The following is a 10,592-nucleotide window of genomic DNA, read 5'->3' on the forward strand; positions in this document are numbered from 1 at the left end:
CAGCGAACGCGCGAGAGCAACAGGAGTAAAATTCGCAACAACAACAACAGTAACAACACAATAATCGTGGAGGCAAGCAAAAACATGCGAACAAAACAGCAGCCACTTCAGCAACAAATCAGTATGAAACTGATAACCGAATGGTTATGGTTAAAAAAGTGAAGCGCGCACTGTACGATCTGCAATAATCTCGTATATCGAACACACTTTTTCTTTCGATCGTCAAATTTTGTCAATGACATCACACGTAGGCAACGATTTTTTTTAAAAGCAAAAGTGCTGCATTTGCTACGACCGCGAAATTAATTTTCTCTTTTAATTCGTTGAACATTCGTATAAAATTTACAAAAAAAAAAAAACAAGAGTGCATAAACAATATCATTTTTCGTACTCACAAAATCGCCAATTTATGTTTAGTGGTGAATCTCTGAAGTAGTCGATGCATAAAAAGAATTGATCGATTTAAAGTTAATGTGTAATTTAGTGTTTTATTTATTTATATCGATAGTGGGTGACATGATCGAAAAACGATCGATTTGATTCCAGACCATTTTTTTTTTCATTTCAAACGCGGTTTGGTTCAATTACCGAACTTATTTTTCCGTACAATTGGTAAATACCTATGGATTAAACATACTATTTTGGTCGAAAGTTTGTTTGGCTTGTATTTATTATTCGCTTTATTCCATCTGTCGTGGGGTAACTTACCCATACTTTTTTTCATGTTTTAATGCTATTTTCATGTGTATGAACTCTCTTTTAGTAAATAAACTCTATCCTTCTCTATTTCAAGTGTTTTTTGTTTCACTTCCAAATATTGTAAATAACCGTAGACATCACATTTTGGGTATGAGATCAACAATTCACCAAACCAAGTTGTTTCTAATCGAAAATAATCATCACGGAATCAAGACAGATACGTAGCAAAGCATTTGTATGCTACAATTTTGACTATGTCTTTTTATGCCATTCAAATCGTTTTGTTTTCGTCGTCGTTGTCGTCGTCGTCGTGATTTATTCTAGGCAAATGCACACGCATATTATAAACGTCTCCAGACACATGTGATGAAGAGAGAGAGCGAGAGGCAATCAGTCTGAAAAAGAAGTAATGATCATTGTCGTCGCCGCCAGCGTCGTAGTATTTAACATATTTTTCGCTCCCAAGTATTTGTCATTGGTTCTATAGGATTCGCGTACATATAATAGATTCGCTTATTGCTTGATTGACCGACGACTCTCTCTCTCCCGCTCTCTATCGTGAGATCTATAAGCCAATCACAATAATCGAGTTGACATTTACACATTTTATATATCATAGATGAAATTATGGTGATATTTCATATTCAATCACTTTGAGAGATAAACTTGATTTAACTTCCTTGACGGTCATGTAGATATGCTGGTTTTGTGATAAAAATTTATGTTGAGTTATAGACGTCAACGAATTATGACGTTACAACGAATTTGAAAGATCAAATGGCTCTCCGAGAGAAAAATAATATGTTGATCTTTTTTATCTCTTCTCCATTAATTGTACGGAGCAACGTAGATATTTTGTTTGGTTTGTTCCTGTTTTCATTTTATCGTTATTCATTATCGGTTGGATTGTCGTTGCCACGTTGTTTTAACATTTTTTCCAATTCTCATTATCAAATAGTTTTGGCCATTTTTGGTTTACAAAATTTTAATTTGCTCAAATTATGCATTTTGTTATTCGCGGGCAAATTCATTTCTCGTCCAGAAGAAAAAAAAGAGACAACTTTTTAAGGTGTGCTAATTTATTAAAAAATCACACTTAAAATATTTATATTTAAGTTGCTAAACTCGTTATACTTCCACCCAGTATCTTGTTGTCAGCATCATAAGCTATACCGTAAATGCTGCTAACTTGATTGAAAAAAGTAGACAGAAATAAAAAAAAACACGAAATTCCTATGTCAAAATTGATTACATTGTAACATTTCAATCAATAACGTCAAATGTTATTCATCTTGGCGTTAGTTTAATTGATAAAATTGTAAAAGTATGCGCTGATCTTGGCGCTGATAGATTAAAAAAAAAGAAAACAAAATACGTAAGTTGCCACAATGACTTATCTCCTGTTCAAAATAAAAATTGACGATCTGTATGCATTGAAACGATAATTTTAATTTCATTTATAAACGGACCTTCAATTCCTTAGGCACAAAATTCCATTTAAAAAAAAAAATGCAAATTACTCGGCTCAAAATAAACTTATTCGCACAACAAACAAATTGAATTTCGCCGAATTACAAATATTAAATATGATAAGAACAATGAATGATTTACATTGCAAAAAGGCAACGAATAAAACAAATATCAAAGCTTCAAAATCGCTATTTTAATTGCATATTTACAAAAAGAATGCTCATAATTTGAAAGGCGAAACGATTTTATACACAGACCCAATCACCCCTGATCATGCTCATTTTTGTTTATTTTTATATCGCTTCGCTCGCTTCGATCGTTATATCTAAATTAACATGATGCAGCTCTTGATAATTAGCTGCAAAATGAAATAAAAGAGCGTGCGAAAAACAATGCAAAGAACGACAGCAAACGGATTTAATGGCCATCATCGTTGCTGCCGCCACATATTTTCTATTCTGAAATAAGTTAAGCTGGTTACTTTAATATTTGCACAATTGCGCACGAATGTTCACGTACAAAAAAAAAAAAACATTAAAATAACCAAATCAAGTAAATAGAAGATAACATTCAATACTCTCATTGAACTCAATACAATAGGTGAGAATGAATGTGCATGCCGTTTTTTTTCTCTCACCACAAAAAATATTAATGTAAAACATTATTCACCTGCATGCATAAATGGTGGTGATAATAACGTAACAACAATTCAATTTCAACCAAAGTTGTATGAATTATACAATACAACAAAAAAATATATATATATTTGTGTAAAGACACATCAATGCCTGCACATGATCAATAAATTATTGTTGTGAATGAAAGCGAAAAAGAGAGCATGCGGACGATTGCGCGTATACACACGAGGAAGATAGGGCAAATGCGAGAGAAACAACTATTGGAAACGGTTTCATTGATATAAGTTATAAATTCTATGAATTTCGCCGTTTAGCTCGTGCATTTGCATAATTACAAATTAAAATTTTATGGCATTTACGACGATTGTGAGAGTATTGTTCTTTCCTTTTTTTATATTATTGTTGTTTGCTCCGAACGCTTTCATCGACTTTTTTTTCTAAATAAATGCATCTCGGTGAAAAAAAAGTCAAACCCACACACCCACGCAAATATGAAGAAAACCCCATTGATCATCGTCATTATTTTTCTCTGACGACATCAAATGTTAAACTTTACTTGATTTACCTCGACACTATTTTCGAATTTTTATTTTCTTCCAAGCAGTGTTTTGTTCTTGATACGTGCACACACATAAACACAAATTCAATAAGAGTTTAACTTTACCAAAAATGTGAAATGATGCACACTGAAAATGTCTGTCGATTTATCATCATTTGATTTGTATGTGTTGGCTTCGATCACCATTTGCGTCAATTGCGAGAAGGTTTTGAGACGCTATGAAGGTGATTGATTTTTAATTTTGTTTATTGAATTCAAGTTTTTCTCTCCATATAATTTCGTGATGTTATTTATTTGGTTCTGAAAGAAAAAAAACGTTACCAATTTACAAATTCCATGATTTGAGTTTTTGTCATGCAAATAATATAATTATTATTATTAATTTATTGGACATTTTAGCCAGAGACCCATCACGAAAAAACTGGATTTTTTTTATATACAAAAGGCCGGGTCTTTAAGGCACACACCAGCCCGTTTGACATTGTTTGTATATATAGCGTGCTTGAGCACACTTATAATAGCATCTTGTATGTTTCTTTAATTGGATGTGTCTTTGTCATCGATTCGTCATCGAGGTAGCATGATACAACTAAAACAGCAAATTGAAATTGCAACAAATGTGAATGTAATAAAATAAATGTTATGATTTTGATCATCATTAAACTCGAATAAGACTGAATGTTTTGGCCGGGTCAGACAAATTACATCTGTAGACTGTGGAAACAAATGATTGAAATCAGACAATGTATTTGGATAATGTCATGTGGTTATTTCAGCTCATCTGTGTGATGTTAGGCGTTGGAATGGAGCGACTGACGTTATCCAGACAAGCTGAAATATCCAGGTGGCAAATTCCAAATATATTGTCTGCTCAATCCATTTCATGATTTAAAAAAAAAACAGACATGAATTCGAATCACACGAAAATTCCACACTTTTGTCATCACCGGTTGTAAATATCCGGGTATTTGAACTGTGTACACATTCTTTCTAAAAAGATAATTTCAATGTGTGTACCGTAAAAACCATATTTCGTTTTAGAGATAATATTAAATTCCAAAATTCCGAATTAGATTTGATCAATTTAACCTAAACGATTTTGGACGTTTGAAATTAGTTGTTTGTTGGTTAAATATCAAACATGGAGCTGACCACATGTTCATGACCAATCTAACGCAATGCGGTTGAATATATTTATATCGATCACAATCATAAAACATTTCATGGGTCGAACTGGTAAATTTGCATCACCAACGAAAATAGATGCATTCCTTATTTTGGTATTTGTGTTACAGTAAAAAAAAAAATTGCGATTCGTTTGCATGCAATCATTTAAAACCGGAATTGAATGAAAATGATTTTTTTTTTAATTTAACTAAATACCTCATTACCACACAGTCAGGCCACGAATGTATCAGAAATGTGTTATTTTATTTGTGGATGAGAATATTTTTCGACATTCAAACAAAATAAAAATTGACCTTGGATACAAAAAGCAACACCATTTTTCTTGCTCGATCGAAACAAAGGAAAGAAGTACACAATAAAACAAATTTTTATTGGTGAAGAGAGAGAGAGAGAGAGAGAGAGAGAGAGAGGGTAACGAATAACGCTTATTGACTAGATTATTTTGCATTTGCATGCAAATCTAATGTTGTTTATTAATAGAACATCGTGCTTTCGCCAATTCACTCTTTCGATGCGAAATGAATTAACTCACAGCATCGAAGCAGCAGATAGATAAGTAAATTTAATTTGATTTTGGCGTCAATATTCTGTCCAAATGCAAGAGCGTATCAACATGAAACGCATAAAAAAATTACCATATGATTCAAAGTCGAAATGTGGAGGAACTATGGATAGGTCACTGCAATAATTATATTCTAAATAAACAGTGTCATCTCTTTTCATCACGTTCTCTTACTTAAGCTATCGAACTTGTTTTCGAAATGTGTGCGAAGAACATAAAATCATTCGAATAGAATTCATTTTATTGCCAGTCACAGATACATTTTCAATAGACGTGAACAAAATGAAATGAGACAAACTTGTTCCATTGCTCGAAATTAATAAGATTCAACCACTTTTTTTTCTTCTCTTTTGCTTGATTTTAACATACAGTTATTTGCATCGAATCGGTATGTGACACTGTAAAATCTACACATTTCGTTGATAGTATTGTAACATTGAGCTTGACGGAGCTTGAGTTTATAAAAACTTGTTTTGTCATTTAAATAATGGCCAGAAGATCTGAAAAAATGGTCAGTATCAATATGGTATATCAAACGTAATATACCAATCGATTAATATGACAAACAACTTTAGGATTCAGATAGCTCTAATAAATCGTCGAACATACAAAATCTCTTATATGTGACATATTTAACCCGTCTCTAACCAAAATGGAAAATATGCGTTCTGCCAATTTGCTGACCATTTTTTAAAAATATTTTTAACGCTTAAGAATTTTCTTAAAAGAAAAACAGGCGACCATTTGGTTAAAGACGGATAAAAGGGCGTATATAATGCGAATAATTAGAAGTTCAAGTATTTCGATGAGAAAAGAAAAATTGAACGGCGGTACGATATGGGTTAAATTTCAAAAAATTAAACTCTGTCTCCTTCAAAACCAAATTCTTCTTATAAATCTTAAGAGCAAAATTGGCTATTCAATCATATTTAGATTGATTGCACATCATTTGGAAGAATGAATATGATTTGTGAATTTCTGCTCTCTGATCATACATACTTCTGCTCAACACCTATGTTGTTTTTCTAACACAATCCCTGCGTACTCGCATTAATTATTTTAGCATAAGCATACGCATGGTTCCAACTGAACTCTATCACATAATATCATTCAGTGTGGTTGTTTTTTTATCTCGTATTCATGGTTTATAATTAACATGAGATTGTGTATTTTAAAAGTAAGTTATGGTCATCATTTGCTTATTCGGTGTCATTTGAATTGGCGGGACGTACAAAAAAAATCGTCAATTTCAATTTGATTAAGTTTGTTATTCATCTTCTCAATGTAACTGCAAAATCCGGATTGAATCACATATAAAATTCTTTGGAGTTCCCGTACTCACTCATTCACTTGTCATCTTTTGGTGTGCATCCCATCATGTGTTTGTGTACATGTCTCTCTTTTTCTCTGTGAACAAATCAATTCCAATGAGATTAACATTAATTATAATTAAGAGTTAGTCGGCAAGCACGGAAATTGATTGTTGTCGTGTTTCCCATGTTCGGCACACGTACACACTGTCAATTTTACAATTCTCAAATCAATTGATCGTCATCCGAACTGGTTTGTGCATGCCATTGTAAAAGTACATTGTGTGTAATTTATGTTTTATTGCTATACTGTAATTAACAAATCGCCGCGCACACTCACTTACATGAGAGGTCTTCTTATAAACGATGGAGCAGAGATAGAGAAGATAGAGAAGAACAGAGGAAAAAATATAGAAACGACTACTCTGCTCCAACTGCCTATTATCCATTTATTTTCTGTGTATGTCATTTCAAAAAAATAATGTATATCCAATTAAAAAAAACACACACGAAATTATTCGAATCGTTCCAACAATTAGCACAAAGAAGATCTATAATCGAATTGTTTTTCCAAATTCACAAATTATCACGTTCGTACTAAAAATAAAAAAACAAAACATACCATTTCATTGCTGTCGGCAATTATATGAATTTTTAAGTTGATTTTCGTGCTATTTTAGATCAAATACGAACATAAACACAACCAAATAACGTTCACTAACTGGATCCGGAGACATAGCGCATAACCAAGCCGTTTTCTTAACGTGATTCATACGTTGAAATAATTGAGAAAAAACCCTGAAATTGAGTCATATTACACACTGAATGATGATGTTTTTGACATTTTATTAACTGAATGCGTTGCATGCTGTTGAACTCTCATATGGCAATCATCGATTAACTACGGTATCGATCACAAACGAATAGTCAACTATACTACTATAGAGAGAGGGTTGGAGAACGAAACAACAACTGACGCTCCTACTTTTTTTTATCCATTTCTGCATTTTTCTTCTTCAACTTATACTTTCCCGTCAACTGAACTTCTTGCTTTGGCTTTTCTTTCCTTTTTCTCTCGAATTACGAAAACGTTGTTGCAAAAGCTCATCAAAATGTCGTTAAAAAACTACATATTCTCTAGTATTAACACTAAGGGTGGACAAGATAGTGATAAATTTGCAACGATCCGAATAAAATCGCTACAACGCAAAAATATGGCAATTAAAGAGAGTGAAAATGGGGGTGCCACACAAAGTCGAACCGAACCAAATACAACTGCACAGCCAACATCCACTAAAACAGCCACCACCAACGAAACCACTGAAACACCTCCAACCAATCAAGAGGAGAAATTCCAATGTTCTTGGTTCTTTTCCGGAAAGGGTCTACTAAAGATTTGTTCATTAATAACAGTTGAACCAATAATGGTGTTCTGGTTGCTGCCGTCATGTTTCCTCTACATAGCTACTGAAAATTTAGCTTTAGAAAAGGTATTTATTTATTTCAAATAGTAAAATATTGTATTATTTTCTCCATCGATTAGATTCATGCATATAATATATCAGTTTTTGACATTTGATTCGTCCACGATCAAAGACATTTCGCACTAGATTTGATCACAATCTTTTTAACATCTTCTCATTTCAGTCGTGCCGTGTTAATTTCAACTATAGTGATGTTGTCTGCGATAATATGATCGATAAATCAATCAATAATATCAACTGTGTTAGTTTTCGTGAAAAGCAAAAAGAATCTGAATCAATTCATTTATACAGTGATTATTCTCAAGTGTTGAACGCTACAACATATAAAAATGGAACGTCGATTTTACCACCAGGCTCAAATGCAACCATTTATTTTGACATTACGGAGCTGGAGGAGCTGGTGTGTCAAGCCGAAATTGACAGTCAAAGATTGGACACGCAATTAAATTTATACACAGCACCGTTTGGTAAAATAAAACGATATATAATAACAATTGATCTGGAAATATGCACGAAACGACATGGATTAAATTGGATGTACGATATATAATTTACTTCTTTTATATTTTAGATTGGGTATTTGGTATAATAATGATTTTATTTGCCGGAGGATGGTCGGATAAACGGGGAAAACGTAAACCATGCATGTTGATTCCATTACTGGGTGAATTGGCTGCATTGATCGGTAAGACAGTGTAATTGTTTTTCATTCGAACCAAAAAGAAAGAAGAAACAAAAAATAGAAAGTACATTATTATTAAATTTCGATCGAAAAATCGTTGCATTTTGAAAATAGTATACTTGATTGCTGCTGTGTTCTTCAAGCAATTGCCATTAGAATTCAGTGCAATTCTGGGCAAGCTATTGCCGGCTATAACTGGTGGAGCGAATCTAATGCTGATGGGTGTATATAGTTACCTTAGTGAAACAACCACCGAAGAAGATCGAACAATGCGATTTGGTATTTTTGCTCAAATCGTTCCATTGATTCCGATCGCATCGCTTCCATGGTCTGGAATTCTTTTCCAAAAACTTGGATATGTTCGTGAGTATAATTTCACATAAAAAGTGTCAAAGACTTTCATTTCTAATTTTGAAGTTTTTTTTAATTTTTTTTATTCTCATTCAAATAGCGTTGCTGTTAATTTGCATTCCAATCAATTTGATTGGCGTATTTTACATTTTGTTCGTGTTAAAAGAGGTGAAACGCGTGAAAAAAGATGAAATCGAAATGACATCAAATGGTGTTGAAAATCCAGCATTTGATAATAATGCTGAACATAATATGCATACACGTGACACACAAAATGGACATCGTGAAGTATTGGCCGTTACCGAACCGGAAGTGGATACACCAAAGCCAAATTGTTTGCTTGATTTCTTCAATCCAGTTGTGGCTGTTGAATGTGTAAAAGTTCTAATGCGACAACGTAAAAATCAAGGTCGAGCCATTTTGATTTTTATGTTTGTTATGTATTTTGTTGCAATCGGACCTGCATTTGGTGAAGAGCCAAATGAATATAATTTCACTCGTATTGCATTAAATTGGGATGGAATTATTTATAGTGCATACGCAACGTATGGAAATGCTACATCGTTAATTGGAACAATCGTAATGGTTGTTATTTTAAGTAAATTGTGTAAATTTTCGGATCCAATATTGGGTGTCGTCGGCACATCATTTTCTTGTATCTCACGAATTTGCTATGTAAGACATCCGCATTGTTAAAATTGAATTTATATTTGAAGCAATGCAAACAAACAATAAAATCACACTTTTCGAAACTTTCAGACACTTGCCCGTGATACAACCATGTTGTATATTGCTCGTACGGCTGATGCATTCATTAGTATTCGGGCCTTAGTACTCAAAAGTATCTTGTCAAAACTTGTGGACACCGACGAATTGGGACGCTCATTTTCAATTATTGCCATTATCGAAGTCTGTGGCAAATTTGTCTTCGTGTCATTATACAGTATTGTTTATGAAAACACATTGGACTCATGGCCAGCCGCATTTTATTTCTTCAGTTTCATTTTCCTCGTAGTGACTGCTTTATTTTTTGTGTATGTATAGACAATTTTCATTTTTATATTACGATCAGTCATCGATTTCTTTTTATTTCTCGTCCACAGTTTATTGTACATCATAATGAAACGCCGAAAATGTCAAGATGAAACAGAAAAAGCAGAAGTAGTAGCATCGAAACAATCAGATCTCGGCGAAACAACACATATGTAAAACAATCGATTGATGAGTGTTTGTTTGTTTGTTTTTTTTTTTAAATGCCAGTTTCATTTTATTGCTATATATACCGCTCTATACTTTCTTCATTTGAATGAAGAAATATTTGGCATTATCCACATATTCTTCGTGTTTATTTGTAAATGTTAATATAAATTAATTAATTAATTAGCGACGATTTTAAAAACAAATTTTATGTTTTTTTTTTCTTTACAATCAAATATATCAAATAAATAAATGATATTACTATACAATTTATAAACATTATTTTCATTTTAAATGTTAAGCCGACCAATCTGGATTCGGATTGAAAAAATAATTCCCAATTAGAATTCTTGATGAAAAAAAAAAATTGTTTTAAAATTGACTTCTGATTTTTGCACTGTGCATTTCCGACTATGAAGATACTTAGGGAGACCCCAGGATGAACTTTTTGC

The 10,592-nt window shown here is 32.8% G+C and overlaps 1 protein-coding gene across 2 annotated transcripts; it reads left to right on the forward strand.

Annotated features, from left to right (window-relative positions):
* On the forward strand, positions 1-10,327 carry LOC116340169. Of its 2 annotated transcripts, none has more exons than XM_031766471.1 (8): positions 1-612; positions 7,107-7,916; positions 8,074-8,377; positions 8,482-8,595; positions 8,707-8,955; positions 9,044-9,618; positions 9,703-9,977; positions 10,047-10,327. In XM_031766471.1, the coding sequence occupies exons 2-8, from the start codon at positions 7,539-7,541 to the stop codon at positions 10,150-10,152; spliced, it is 2,001 nt and encodes a 666-aa protein (XP_031622331.1). In that variant the 5' UTR covers positions 1-612; positions 7,107-7,538; the 3' UTR covers positions 10,153-10,327. The 2 variants fall into 2 exon arrangements, with proteins under 2 accessions (XP_031622331.1, XP_031622332.1); XM_031766472.1 differs by having other exon boundaries at positions 4-612; positions 7,568-7,916.
* Positions 10,328-10,592: the final 265 nt, after the last annotated feature.

Source organism: Contarinia nasturtii, unplaced genomic scaffold (genome assembly GCF_009176525.2).
Source record: "Contarinia nasturtii isolate CC-2019 unplaced genomic scaffold, AAFC_CNas_1.1 Cnas_scaffold_630, whole genome shotgun sequence".
Lineage (NCBI taxonomy): Eukaryota > Metazoa > Arthropoda > Insecta > Diptera > Cecidomyiidae > Contarinia > Contarinia nasturtii.